General features: G+C 35.0%; 1 protein-coding gene across 4 annotated transcripts in view; it reads right to left on the bottom strand.

Moving 5' to 3' along the window:
* KHDRBS3 (KH RNA binding domain containing, signal transduction associated 3) overlaps window positions 1-15,542 on the bottom strand; it is a 305,049-nt gene that overhangs the window by 137,199 nt on the left and 152,308 nt on the right. For all 4 annotated transcript variants that reach the window (XR_002326690.2, XM_020997915.2, XM_020997916.1 and 1 more), the window contains exon 4: window positions 13,824-13,970. Coding sequence is in view for 3 of the 4 variants with exons in the window: in XM_020997915.2 (XP_020853574.1) it covers window positions 13,824-13,970 (147 nt within the window). In the remaining variant the exon portion in view is untranslated. The remainder of the gene's footprint in view (window positions 1-13,823; window positions 13,971-15,542) is intronic.

Here is a 15,542-nt window from a genome sequence, read left to right as displayed (position 1 = left end):
TCCCCTTTGAATTTGAGCTTCTTGAGGGCAAGGGGCTATCTTACTTTTCTATTTGTATCCCTAATGCTTAGCATTGTGAAAGCACTTAATAAATGCTTTTTTTTAATTAATTTTCATTCATTTGACTAAAAAAAATTTACCAAAATAAAGAATGACAAGTACTTGATGAGAGATTTTTCTTTCTTAAGCCCCAGTCTCACCTAATAAATGAGGGTGTTTTGTCACTCTGGGAATAAACAAGCTATTCCCCATGTGACAAAAGAAATAAAAAAGAATGGATTATTTTGCTACATGAAAAGATGGATATGAAGATTTTAAGGAAACACGGGAATATTCTTATTAAATGATTTAGAATGGAAAAAAGCTGAACAAAGAAAATATCTATAATAAATACAAAAAGATAAAAATAAGAAAACTAAAAAGCAGTTAAAATCTAGTAAATTGTAACAAACAATCTTAAGACTTTGAAAGTTGATAAGGAAAATATATCTTTACCTCTTAGCAGACAGGTGGCAAATACGGATGTGGAACACATCATCAATGTCAAAACCATTGTTGTTTTCGTTGACATTGAAAAGACATTTTCCCTTGTTACAAGGGAGAGTTCAAATGGTAAAAGGGAATGGGGTGGGGAAATATCTGGTGTTGAAAAGGAGGCAAAAATAAAATTTGAAACTATACTTGAATCCAACTGAGTTACAGTAGTAAATTAGAATAATTTTAAAAACCTTAATTCCTTCTGATATAAAAAGCATATGCTTCCAAGAATTAATTCTGTCTCACAAAAGCTAATCAATATATTAAAGAAAACATACATAGACTTTTTGTACATTAAATTCATCAGAACAAAGTCATATGTAAGTTTTAATAGATCATAACAATTGTCAGCACTCTACATCTTTCGTCTTAACTGAAAAACCAAAAAGAGCTCAGAACAAACAACTCTCATGCAATGTCTTTTTTTTGTTTAGTTTTGTTTTATTTTTTGGTTCGTTTTGTTTTATTTTTTGGTTAGGCAATGGGGTTAAGTGTCTTGCCTAGGGTCACACAGCTAGTTAATATTCTGTGTCTGAGGTCTCATTTGAACTCAGGTCCTCCTGAATCCAGGACCGGTGCTCTATCCAGTGCGCCACCTGGCTGCCCCTCATGCAATGTCTTGTAAACGAGAAAGGAAAAATAGAGGAAGAACAGAAAGGTAAAAGTCAATATAAATGAACAGCAAGAATTTAGGACAGCAATTGCTCAACTGCACTGGATTTCCTTTCATGAAAATTATGCTTAACTAAATGTGGAGTAAAATATATTGTAACAACAAAATGATACATTGTGAAATCTGATACATTTTTCTTACTATTCTCTTATTCATCTCTGTTACAAACAACAGACCTGGAGTTGATTCATCCAAGTAGGCAGAAGGTATAGTATTTAGAGGTTCCCTAGCTGTATATTAAAAAAGAAAAGGAGCCATCTATGATTGGAAATATACATACACACATTATTATTATGTATTATATATATTTAAACAAAAGCTATTTATCAAATTTTTTCCCCTAAAAAAAATAGAAGAAAAAAAAAGAATACCTGAGAGAGAAGAATTCAGTTGAGTACAAGATAAGCCTGGGCTGAAACCATATAAACCAGCAGGAGCAAAAAAAAGCAAACAATCTCATAAAGGTTAAACTATAATAAGTAAATATTATGTAGCAAGGAAGAGTGACTTGAACACTCACAATGAAAAGAATTATAAAACAACAAATCCCATGAGAACAAGAGAAATAAAAGCAAGCAACTGTACAAAGGGAGGGAGGGAAGAACAGAAGGAGGGAAAATTTATTAAGAGCCTACTATGTGCGAGGCACTGTGCTAAGAGCTTTACAAAGACGATTTCATTTGATCCTCAAAACAATCCTGGGAGTTAAGTGCTACTATTATCTACACATTACAGTTGAAGGAACTGAGACTAAGAGATTTGCCCAAGATCACACAGCTAGCAAGGGTCTGACACCTGATTTGAATTCAGCTCTTCTTCATTCCAGACCCAGTGCCCTTCTACTACGCCACTTAAATGATATAAATTAAAGCAGAATTTTAAAATACAGTAAGAAACCAAGAATTATTTGAGCAAAGTAACAAGATAGGAAACATGGAAGAAATCATGAAGTCTAGATAACAGTAACAATAATAATTGCTGCTACAACTACTATCACTACCACCATTAAGATCCAACACTATTAACACTTGACTTGGAAGATAGATCTCAAAGACAGAATCTAATAATCATTCACTTCCCAGAAAATTGTGATTAAAAAAAAAGGCTTATTTACCATTAGTAAGGAAATCATTTTTTAAATTACCCACAAATACTACAAATGGAAGATAGAACAGAATAACTCTATCTCTGGAGTCAGAGAATATGGGTTCCAATCAGCTTTCTAATAACTACCTCTGGAAAAGTCACTTGTACAGACTTGGCTTAAATTATTTCATCTATAAAATGATGTATAGCCTCCGAGGTCCTTTTCATGGACACATTTGTAATTCTCAGAAGATATAATGCAAAATTGTCAGAATTTATAGAACATTACTGGAAAAGGCCACTAGATTTAACTTATTCACAAAAAGTATTCACAAAGAGATTTAGGTCAAAGTATAATTAATGCAAGCAGCTTGGAAAATTCAGACATAACAAGAAACTCCAGTCAGAATCACTCAGGACTACTCCTTCAACTTGAAATAAAAGAAAAAACTGGAAAATGATATAGTAAAAAGAAAATGAAAAGATATACCCCCTAAAATCATGTGCCCTTTTATCCACAGGGAAAAAAAAAGGTTTTTACTAGTATGAATGAGTTCAAAACATTTCTTTTTTTAGAAAACAACAGTTGGGTAAGAACACTAAAACAAACTAAATCATAAACAAATGCAGCAGCCAAAAGAAATTAAAAGGAAGGCAGGTAAGTGCAAATAGCTCTGCAGGGGAAATAACAGCAGACAGTCCACCATCCCATGGCCATTTGACATGGCCAAGAGTTGCTATATGAAGAGAGACAAATGCCATGGCAATCAAATTACCAAACAGAGAGTGGAACTACAAGAAGAGAGGTAAAATGAGTAACCAGAATTATAAAATAAAAAAATAAATTTTTTCTATCAGAGCAAAAGGGAAAAAAAAACAAACCACACCTATCAAACAAAAAAACATGAAAAAATGGCTGAGAAAAGGGATGAGAAGTATCCTATCTTAAGACATACTACAAAACAGTAATCATCAAAGCCATATAGTATTTTTTAATGCTGACAAATGGAAAAGATTATGTGCACAAAATAGGAACAACCAAACACAGCAGCACAATGTTTGACAAATTCAACTACTAGAATAAGGGCTCATTATTCAACAGAAACTGCTGGAAAAGCAGTAAAGAAGTTTGGGAGAAATTACATATAAACCAACATCTAACATCATAAACTAAATGAAAATAAGCTTGAAATGAATGCATGACCTATATAAAAAAAGGTCCTCTCACAAACATATTACAGGAATAGGGAAAGAGACAGTGGCTACTAACTGCATTCTTTGACATTATCAATTACTGTCATCTCTTTACTTCTCTCTAGGTTTTGTGACACTCACCTCTCCTCCTTTCTCATAACTGCCTGACCATTCCTGATATATCATCTCTGTTGTATCTTCTTCTTAGTCTTGCCTGCTAATCATAGGTGTTTCCTAACACTCCGTCCTTATGTTCTCTTCCTTTCTCCTGCATTATTTCCCTTGTGGATCTGATCAACTGCCAAAGACTTAATTATCTTCCCTATTCAGATGTTCAAATCTGTTTGTCTAGCCCTAACCTCGCTCCTGACCTTCAATCTCCTATCTCCAATAGGATGCCCCACAGTCATCTTAAACTCAACACTTCCAAAACTGAACACATTATCTCAGCCTCCCATCTGTGGCCAAGATCTTTAAATTCTACCTTCCCAATGCCCGCTTATCTACAGACTCTGACAATCTTTCCACTCTCATCACTTCATACTCAGGCTACTGCAAAAGCTTTCTGATTAGTCTCCTTGCAACAAGTATCTCCAAACTCTAATCTTCCATTCAACCATCAAAGTGACCTTCCTTAAAGTTCAGTTCTTACCATGTCAACCCCCTCCCCCCCACTCAATAAACTCCCTATTTCACCTCTAGGATCAAATATAAAATCCTCTAGCTTTTAAAACTCATCATAATCTGAAACCTACTTACTTTTATAGTCTTCTTACACGTCACTCCTCTATATTTACTCTATGATCCAATATCCAATGATACTGGCCTGCTTGCTATTCCTTCCAGAAGATTCTATCTCCTGACTTCATTTTCACAGGCTGTCAAGCACGTGTGAAGTGTTCTCCAAATCATCTCTAACTCCTGGTATCCTGCAGGTTCCAGCTAAAATCTCAGCTCCCACAAGAAACATTTCTGGAATTCCCTTAACGACAGTGCCTTCCTTTTAACCTTGTTTCCAATTTCTCATGTGTGTATTGTTTGTATAGACATGTTGTCTCTGCTACCAGAATCTGATGTCCTTGAAAGCAAGTAGTACTTTTTTTTTTGGTCTTCTTTTGTACCTCCTGTGCTTAGTGAAGTCCCTGACATAAGACTATATTTAATAATGCTTGTCTGACTTGACCTTTAACGGTGATAGGCAAAGAGTTCTTCATCAAACAAAGGAAACAAGAATGACAGAGATAAGTTGTACATTTCTGAAAAGATAAAACTGGAAAGGTTTTACACAAATAATCAATGCAGATAAAATTAGAAGGAAAATAGTTAACTAGGGGGAAACTAAATTTAGGGAACTAAATTTCCCTAAATAATGCATGATATCCAAGATATATAGGGAATAGATAATAAAGCCATTCTCCAATAAACAAAAGTACACAGACAAGCAGTTCTCAAAACAAATGCAAATTATCAACAATTTCAATACATGTTGAAAAGAGATGGTTTTAGAGAAACCTGGGAAGACATGTACGAACTGATGCAGAGTGAAGTGAGCAGAACTAGGAAAGCAATTTATATAATAAAGAAAAATAACTTAAAAAGATTTTTTAACAAATCTCATCATAAAATAAACTTCTACGACTACAAAAAAGTGATAAAATAGCATGCTACCCCTCATGACAGAAACTAAGGTGAAAAAGAGACATTTTTTTTAATAGGGCATTTATGTGGATTTGTTCTGCTTTACTATACTTGTTAGCAGAATTGCTTTTTTTCCCCTACACAACAAGCTTTTGACAGAGATCTTGAATACACTCATATAATAATAATGATGACAATGATAAAGATTATAATAGCTAGCATGTATGTAGTGCTTTAAGGTTTGTAGACTTCTTAAGTAATATTATCTCATTTGATCCTGGGCAGTAGGTACTATTATTATCGGGGAGGTGAACCTTAGGCAATAGATGCTATTATTATCACCATTTTACAGATGAGAAAACTCCAAATTCAGGTTAAATGACTTGCCTAGGGTCACAATGCTAGTAAGTATATGAGGTAGAAGGATTCAAATTCAGATCTTCCTGATTCCAAGTATACCAAACAGAAGTGCTTATGAAGAAGATAATTTATAAGCAACAGAGATACAAGTAGGTAAGGGCACAACAAAAGAAGAATTTACAACTAACGTTCATTATAGTCACAAATATCTAATAAGAAATTACTACCTGGGGTTTTCCACTTGACTGATAAACACACGCTCAAAACTGAAATCATTTGGTGCCCTTAAAATGTTTCTCCCCTTAGGTCCCTTATTTTTGTTTCTCATATCTCCAGTCTGAGCTTATCACCTGAATCATCTTTGCCTCTTCCCTTTCAATTGCTAAGTCTTATTAATTCTTGCACCCCTCTTCTTTCTTTCATGAAATCTATGTCAGACTTCTCCTTCTAGAAGCTAAGATGTCTGAGTTAAAAGGCAGTCGCTCTCACTCTCCCCTATCAATCTCTGAAAACGCAGAAAATCTCACACCAAAAAAAAAACCCTGGAACAACTGAACTGGAAGAAAGACAGGGAGCAGCTGTACAGCAGCCCAGCAAACGGGTCTCCCAGTGCCTCAACAAAAATAGGGGAAGCAGCACTGCAGAGGGCCCCAGGCGGATAAGCACCCTGCAGCATTCATCTGAAAGGAGGTGAAGAAAACAACCTAAAGTCTTCCTGAAGCCCCAGTCTTGCTGGTTCCAGCCCAACACCAGGTGAGCTGTCTGAGCCCTGCAGCCTCCACTTGTGAAGAAATCCTGAAGCCCAGGTGGTAGAACAGGCAAACACCAACACCTGGACCTCCAGGTGCCTCAATGAGGGCGGGGTAACGGGGGAGGCCGGCTCAGAAAACCAGCAGGAGCCTTGGCATTCTACCTCAAAGGAATTTCCCAGTACATTAGCAGAAAGGAGGGAGACAACACTGCAGGGGGCCCCAGGCAGATAAACACCCTGCAGAACCCATCTAAAAGGAGCTGAAGAAAGCTAAAGGAAAGGAAAAACAGGCAACCTAAAACTGCCTGAAAGTTCCAGCCTTGCTGATTCCAGCCCAACACCAGGTGAGCTGCCAGAAACCTACAGCCTAAAATTACCAACATAAGAGGCCCCAGCACACAAAGCCAGTGACCAAGACATAGGCTCCCAACACGAGAAGCTTGGGTCAGTGCCCTCTGTTTCCCAACAGGAGAGCTCAATCTCTTTAAAGGCCAAAGGAATAAAGAAAACACCATGAGTAAAAAGAAACGTACCATAGATGCATATTATGAGAAGAGTGAAGATCAAGACAGAAATTCTGAAGAGGACAACATTGTCAACAAACCCACATCTGCAAAACAAAAGGGAATATGAACTGGTCTGAAGCCCAAAAAGCCTTCTTAGAAGAGCTCAAGAAGGATTTTAATAGTCAAATAAGAGAGGTAGAAGAGTCCTTCAAAAATATAATTGGCCAATTGGAAAAAAAATACACTGAAGAAAACAAGTCCCTAAAAAACACAATTGGCCAATTGAAGAAGGAAGTACAAAAACTAACAGAAGAAAACAATCTGTTAAAAACTAGAATTGGACAAATGGAAACTAATGTCTCTATGAGAGAGCAAGAATCAGTCAAACAGAAACAAAAAAATGAAAAAATAGATGAAAATGTAAAATACCTCATTGGTAAAACAACCGACCTGGAAAACCGACTCAGGAGAGACAATTTAAAAATTGTTGGACTACCTGAAAATCATGATGAAAAAAAGAGCCTAAACAGTATCTTTCAGGAAATCATAAAGGAAAACTGCCCGAAGTCCTAGAACCAGAAGGGAAAATAACCATAGAAAGAATCCACACCACCACCTGAAAGAGATCCCAAATTGACAATGCCAAGAATATAATAGCAAAATTCCAAAATTACCAGATGAAAGAGAAGGTGCTGCAAGCAGCCAGAAAGAAACAATTTAAATATCATGGAACCACAGTCAGGATTACACAGGACCTTGCAGCTTCTACATTAAAAGACCAGGGTGGAACATGATATTCCATAAGGCAAAGGAGCTTGGAATGCAGCCAAGGATCAATTACCCAGCAAAAATGAGCATCATTTTTCAAGGAGGATGGATATTCAACGAAATAGGAGACTTCCAAACTTTCCTGATAAAAAGACCAGAGCTCAACAAAAAATTTGATCTTCAAGTACAGGACTCAAGAAGGACTTAAAAAGGTAAATGGGACAAAAGATAATATGTTGTTAATAAGGGGGGGCTGTTTAAACCCTACAAGGGAATATGACACTTGCCTTGAGAACTGTATTGTTATTACAGCGTGTTAAAGGAGTATACATAAAGAGGGTGGATATTAATTGACTTTGATGTAATGATAAAAAAAAAATCAAGTAGGTTAAATGGATCCAAATAAGTGGATCAATCTGATCTTAGAAAATGTACTGAGAAAGGAGGAGGCAGACAAGGGTAAATTACATTACAGGAAAAGACACAAAATCCTATTACAGCAGAGGGAAAAGGGGGCGGAAGCATTGAAAGGCATAACATAATCAGTTAGTATAGAAATCTAACTTGCCCTATAGGCAGTAGGAGAAAAGGGAAAGAAAGGAGGGGAAAGAAAAGGGGGGGGAAGAAGGGAGGGAAGAAGCAGTAAGAGTAAAGGGGAAGAAAAGGGAAAGGAATAATAAAAGGGAGGAGGGACTGAAGGAGGCGGTGGTCAAAAGCAAAACACTAGTGAAGGGGGGAAAGGAAAAAAGAGAAAGAAAAGCATAAATGGGGGGGAAAGGATGGAGAAAAAGACACAGATAGTAATCATAACTGTGAATGTGAATGGGATGAACTCTCCCATAAAACGGAAATGGATTGCAGAATGGATTAAAAACCATAATCCTACAATATGTTGTTTACAGGAAACACATTTGAAGAAGAGTGACATATACAAGGTAAAAGTAAAAGGCTGGAGCAGAATATATTGTGTCAGCTGAAGTAAAAAAAAGCAGGGGTAGCAATCCTGATCTCAGACAAAGCAAAAGCAAAAATAGATCTAATCAAAAGAGATAAGGAAGGAAACTACATCCTGCTAAAAGGCACCATAGACAATGAAGTAATATCATTACTAAACATATATGCACCAAATGGTATAGCATCCAAATTCTTACAGGAGAAGTTCAGGGAGTTACAGGAAGAAATAGACAGCAAAACTATACTAGTGGGGACCTGAACCCCCCTCTGCACTAGATAATCTAACCACAAAAGAAACAAGAAAGAAGTTAAGGAGGTGAATAGAACATTAGAAAAGTTAGGTATGATAGACCTCTGGAGAAAACTGAATGGGGATAGAAAGGAATATACTTTTTTCTCAGCAGTACATACACAAAAATTGACCATGTACTAGGGCATAAAAACCTCACAATCCAATGCAGAAAGGCAGAAATATTAAATGCATCCTTTTCAGATCATGATGCAATAAAAATTATATGTAATAAAGGGCCATGGAAAGATAGACTAAAAAACACTGGAAACTAAATAATCTAATCCTAAAAAATGATTGGGTCAAACAACAAATCATAGAAACAATCAATAATTTCATTCAAGAGAATGACAATAATGAGACAACATACCAAACCTATGGGATGCAGTGAAAGCAGTTCTTAGGGGAAGTTTTATATCTCTAAATGCTTACATAAATAAAATAGAAAAAGAGGAGATTAATGAATTGGGCATACAACTAAAAAAACTAGAAAAAGAACAAATTAAAAATCCTCAACTAAACACAAATTAGAAATATTGAAAACCAAAGGAAAAATTAATAAAATTGAAATTAAGAAAACTATTGAACTAATAAATAAAACTAAGAGCTGGTTTTATGAAAAAACCAATAAAATAGATAAAACTTTGGTTAATTTAATTAAAAAAAAGAAAGAAGAAACCAAATTACTAGTATCAAGAATGAAAAGGGTGAAGCTACCACCAAGGAAGAGGAAATTAAAACAATAATTAGGAATTATTTTGCCCAACTATATGCCAACAAATTTGACAATCTTAGTGAAATGGATACATATTTACAAAAATATAAATTGCCCAGATTAACGAAGAGGAAGTAAAATACTTAAATAACCCCATCTCAGAAAAAGAAATTGAACAAGCCATTGATGAACTCCCTAGGAAAAAATCTCCAGGGCCAGATGGATTTACATGCGAATTCTATCAAACATTTAAAGAACAATTAATTCCAATACTATATAGACTATTTGAGAAAATAAGTGAAGAAGGAGTCTTACCAAATTCTTTTTATGATACAAATATGGTGTTGATACCTAAACCAGGAAGAGTCAAAATTGAGAAAGAAAATTATAGACCAATTTTTCTAATGAATATAGATGCAAAAATTTTAAAAAAATACTAGCAAATAGATTGCAGCAACTTATCACAAGAATAATACACTATGACCAGGTAGGATTTATACCAGGAATGCAGGGTTGGTTCAATATTAGGAAAACTATCAGCATCATTGAGCATATCAACACAAAACCAACAGAAACCACATGATCATCTCAATAGATGCAGAAAAAGCTTTTGATAAAATACAACACCCATTCCTATTAAAAACACTAGAAAGCATAGGTATAAATGGAGTCTTCCTTAAAATAATAAATAGCATATATCTAAAACCTTCAGCAAGCATTATATGTAATGGGGACAGGCTAGAAGCATTTCCAATAAGATCGGGGTGAAACAAGGATGTCCATTATCACCACTGTTATTCAATATTGTACTGGAAACCTTAGCTTTAGCAATAAGAGAAGAAAAAGAAATTGAAGGCATTAGAATAGGCAAAGAAGAAACAAAGCTATCACTCTTTGCAGATGATGATGATATACTTAGAGAATCCTAGAGAATCAAGTAAAAAACTTCTTGAAATAATAAACAACTTTAGCAAAGTTGCAGGCTATAAAATAAACCCACATAAATCATCAGCATTTCTATATATTACCAACAAAGCCCAACAGTAAGAGATAGAAAGAGAAATCCCATTTAAACTTACTGTAGACATTATAAAATATTTAGGAGTCTACCTCCGAAACAAACCCAGGAACTCTATGAACACAATTACAAAACACTTTTCACACAAATAAAATCAGATCTAAATAATTGGAAAAACATCAGTTGCTCATGGGTAGGCCGAGCTAATATAATAAAAATGACAATCCTACCTAAGCTAATTTACTTATTCAGTGCCATACCAATCAAACTACCAAAAAATTATTTTATAGAGTTAGAAAAAATAATAACAAGATTCATTTGGAAAAACAAAAGGTCCAGAATATCAAAGGAACTAATGAAAAGAAATGCAGGGGAAGGTGGCCTAGCAATTCCAGATCTTAAATTGTATTATAAAGCAGCATCATCAAAACTGCTTGGTACTGGCTAAGAAATAGGGAGGTGGATCAGTGGAATAGGTTAAATATGCAAGACACAGTAGTCAATGACTATAGTAATCTATTATTTGATAAACCCAAAGACCCCAGCTTCTGGGATAAGAACCCACTCTTTGAAAAAAACTGCTGGGAAAACTGGAAAAGAGTATGGCAGAAACTAGGCATAGACCCAAATCTCACACCATATACCAAAATAAAGTCAAAATGGGTTCATGACTTAGATATAAAGGCTGATACCATAAGTAAACTGGGAGAACAAGGAATAGTTTACCTATCAGATCTATGGAGAACAGAAGAATTCATGACCAAACAGGAGATAGAGAACATTATGAAAAGCAAAATGGATAATTGATTACATTAAATTGAAAAGTTTTTGCACAAACAAAGCCAATGCAACTAAGATTAGAAGGAAGGTAGAAAATTGGGAAAGAATTTTTACAACCAGTCTCTCTGATAAAGGCCTCATTTCTAAAATATATAGAGAATTAAGACAAATTTATAAGAACACAAGCCATTCCCCAATTGATAAATGGTCAAAGGATATGAACAGACAGTTCTCAGATGAAGAAATTAAAGCCATCTATAGTCATATGAAAAAATGCTCTAAATTGTTACTGATTAGAGAAATGCAAATCAAAACAACTCTGAGGTACCACATCACACCTATCAGATTGGCCAACATGACAAAACAGGAGAGATGTGGGAAAATTGGAACACTAATACATTGTTGGTGGAGTTGTGAAATGATCCAACCATTTTGGAGAACAATTTGGAACTATGCCCAAAGGGCTACAAAATGTGCATACCCTTTGATCCAGCAATAGCACTTCTAGGGCTATATCCCAAAGAGATCAAACAAATGGGAAAAGGACCCACATGTACAAAAATATTCATAGCAGCTCTTTTTGTGGTGGCAAAGAATTGGAAATTGAGAGGATGCCCATCAATTGGGGAATGGCTGAGCAAGTTGTGGTATATGAATGTAATGGAATACTATTGTGCTATAAGAAATGATGAACAGGCTGACTTCAGAAAAACCTGGAAAGACTTATAGTCTGATGCTGAGTGAAGTGAGCAGAACCAAGAGGACTTTGTACACAATAACAGCCACGTTTGTGATGACTAATATTGTTAAACTGAACCCTTCTCAGCATGAGGATCTAAGACATCTCCAGAGCCTCGGATGGAAAATGCTGTCCACATCCAAAGAAAGAACTATGGAAGTGAGAACGCTATCACTTATTTTTACCTTTTGTTGAGTTTTGTTTCATCTTTCTGATAGTTCCTCCTACTGGTTTTAATTTTTACTTACAACTTCACTAATGTGAAAATATGTTTAAGAGGAATATAAATGTAAAGCCTATCAGATTGTGTGCCGTTTGGGGAGGGTGGGGGGAGGAAGGGAGAGAAAAACTTTCAACTCAAAAGCATATAGAAGTGATTGTGATAAATCAAAATAAGTAATAAATAAAAAAAAATACAAAAATTAATGAAATATTAAAAAAAAAACACACACACACATCCTCAATGAGAGGGTTAGGTGGCGGGGATTAAAAAAAAAAAAACAAACTCTTATAACTAATATGCACAAAGAAAAATATTCCAGGATTATCTGTGTCCAAAATTACAGGGTTTCCCAAATGTCTTAGTGTCATTTTAAGGTATAAAAGGTGTTGAAGCTTAAAGCAGCACTATGATGTTTGGGACACTGATGTTTCATTCTGCGCCTTTAGTTCGCTGCCTCACTAGCTATATTTATTTGGTATAAAGGAGGGCTTTTATTTGGGAGTCAAGATTAAAGTTATAGGGAGAGTGAAGAGGTAAGAATGACTCCAAAAAAGAATAAAAGAATGTCAATGAAGTATTTAAAAATACATAGGAGAGAGTTAAAGATAATTCAGAAAATAATAAGGGTCAAACTGGACACCAAGAAAATGACTATATCATTTTAAATTTGAAATGTACTTTTTAAAAAAATCATAGGTAGTAGGGATTCATGGCTTCATAAGCAGTCTCCTTTATTCTTTTTATTTTATAGTGAAATCTGTTAAAATTCAAAACTCAAAATCTTATGGAAGTGAATGCTGAAAACTAGAATAAATTAAGTATTTAAAAAATAGTGAAATCTTTGTTGGTGCTTGTGAAATTCATAATTATAGCAGGAAAAGTAAAAAGAAACCCAGAAGATATATACACATTTGAGCAAGTCCGATGGTGGACATATGATAGACGATATTTTGGTACAGGTTAATGGAAAGGAAAAACAGGAATTACTTTGTTAGTAGAGTATAATAAAGTAAAAAATTCTCATTTTCTTACCCTTAGATTGCCCTATGATATGTAGCTCATTCTTTGAATGAGCATTTCTAACCCTATTTTCCAGGACTGCGCTATCACACAATTTTGTTTACTTTTTTTTTTGCTAGTGAACAAAGATCTAGCTCTAGAAAATTCTCAAAGAATTTAAGTTGCAGAAAAGGTACCTGTATATATTGTTGGACATTTGTTCCTCCATCTAGGAAGTCCTCTATAACAGTGATATTAGAGGTCCAAGTCTTTATTTCTATTCTCAGTATTTAATACAGTACCTAGCACATAGGTCACAGACACCAAAAACCCATGCTAAACCATTTTGCTAAAAAAACTGATGGTAAGGATGGCAAGCTTCACCCCTGCCCTTCCTACCTTATCTATGTAATACGCTTAATCAAATCTCTTATCATCCATAATCACTTGTAATGGGGCTTAGAAAGTTATGTTAAACAAAGATATCATAGTACAAAATGCAGATAAGAATCTCACAAGGAAACTGAAGAAAGAATTTCATATGTTACTGTTTTAAGTATATTATTTAGAAGAAATAAAATTACTATACTAACAGGAATGAGAAACTTTTTAATTTCTTCCAAAGCGTGTCCCATTCGAGCATATGCTTCTGCTGGAGGGGCAAAAACTTCAATGAGAACATGCAGATCATCATTTAGGTGGAAGTACTTTGCTTCTCCACTTTTTCTCAACTCTTCTTCCTGAAGAAAAAAGAAAGCATTCTTGACAATGTGCAATTATGAGAAAAAAAATGATTAAAATACATGACTCTATTTTAGGAAGTGTCACAGAAGATTAAATGAAAATCAACTTAAGTACCCAACACAATCTTTATAAAATTAAATTAGAGGTTAAACATACGCAATCAAGTACTATTACAAAGGCTTTTTTGTGTAACCATGAATAAAACTGAGTTTTCTTCAAAAAATATTTTGAAGGAACAAAAGCAACTGAAATAGTAAAACATAAAGAGAAGCAAAAAAAATTGGGTGAGGGGTTGGCTTTACCTCGATTCTTTTTTTTTTTAAATTGAGTCTTCAAAGTGAATATTAGAAAATATGATACCTGCAGATATCATCACAGTAGAGTCAAAGAAATGCAGCATATTAGAGATCAAATGGACTCTGTAATTAGCCAGGCGTAGTATGCAAGGCTGCAGCATCGATTCTAAGAGCTGGACAGGACTTCAGAGGATACAGGGTCCAACTCTACATCCCTGACCAAGAGCTACCAGCCTCCACATGAACACCTTCAAGGACAAGGCACCCCCAAGGCAGTCCTATCTACTTTACAGTCATTCTAATAACAACATTTTTCCTTGTAAAAGTCTGAGCCTTCATCTCTGCATCTTCCAATTGCTCTAGCTATCACACTCTAAGTCTATGTAAAACAAGTCTAATTTTACTGTAACATAAAAAAGTTTTGAAACACTTCAAGACAGTAGATGTACTCGCCCTAAGTCTTCTCTCCTTCTCATTAGTCATCTGCAGTTCTCTCAAACTGATGTTTTTATGGCATATTGTCCAGACCTCTAGGTATGTTCCATCTAATGTATCTTTTTTTTTAAAGATGTAGTACCAAAAATTGAAAATAGCATTCCAACTATGGTCTGACTTGGTAAATTTATTTCTTTTCTCACTCTGGAAACTATGCTTCTTGGTGCAATTTAAGTTAGCATCAGCATTTTTTTGTGGGCATGCAAAACTCCCATTAATATTTGATTTACAATAAATTAAAAACTGGAGACCTTTCTTAGATTAAATGCCATCTACTGTATTTCCTATATCTTGTACCTTTTTAGTTATTTCTTTAGAAGCTAAGTATAAAGGCATTTAGGTGGCACAGTGGATAGAGTACCGGCCTTGGACTCAGGAGGACCCGAGTTCAAATACGGCCTCCGACACACAACACTTACTAGCTGTGTGACCCTGAACAAGTCACTTAACCCCACTGCCTAGCCCCCCCCCGAAAAAATACACATACATATATATTTATACACACACACACACACACACACACACACACACAAACACACATATATATATATATATATGCTAAGTATAAGAATTTACATTTATCCCTATGAAATTACTATTATTCAAGTTTACCCATCAATCTATTCTACTGAGAACTTTTTGGATCTTGATTATGTCATCTGTTATTACTTATCTTGCTCAGGTTGAAAAATGATGAACAGGCCTTCTCTAACAGGGATAGAAGTCACTGCAAAAATATAGAACAGCACAGGGCCAAGAACACATCACTGGAAGACT

Source organism: Phascolarctos cinereus, unplaced genomic scaffold (assembly GCF_003287225.1).
Source record: "Phascolarctos cinereus isolate Bilbo 61053 unplaced genomic scaffold, phaCin_HiC Scaffold_4;HRSCAF=312, whole genome shotgun sequence".
Lineage (NCBI taxonomy): Eukaryota > Metazoa > Chordata > Mammalia > Diprotodontia > Phascolarctidae > Phascolarctos > Phascolarctos cinereus.
This window is presented reverse-complemented; position numbering and strand designations above follow the sequence as displayed.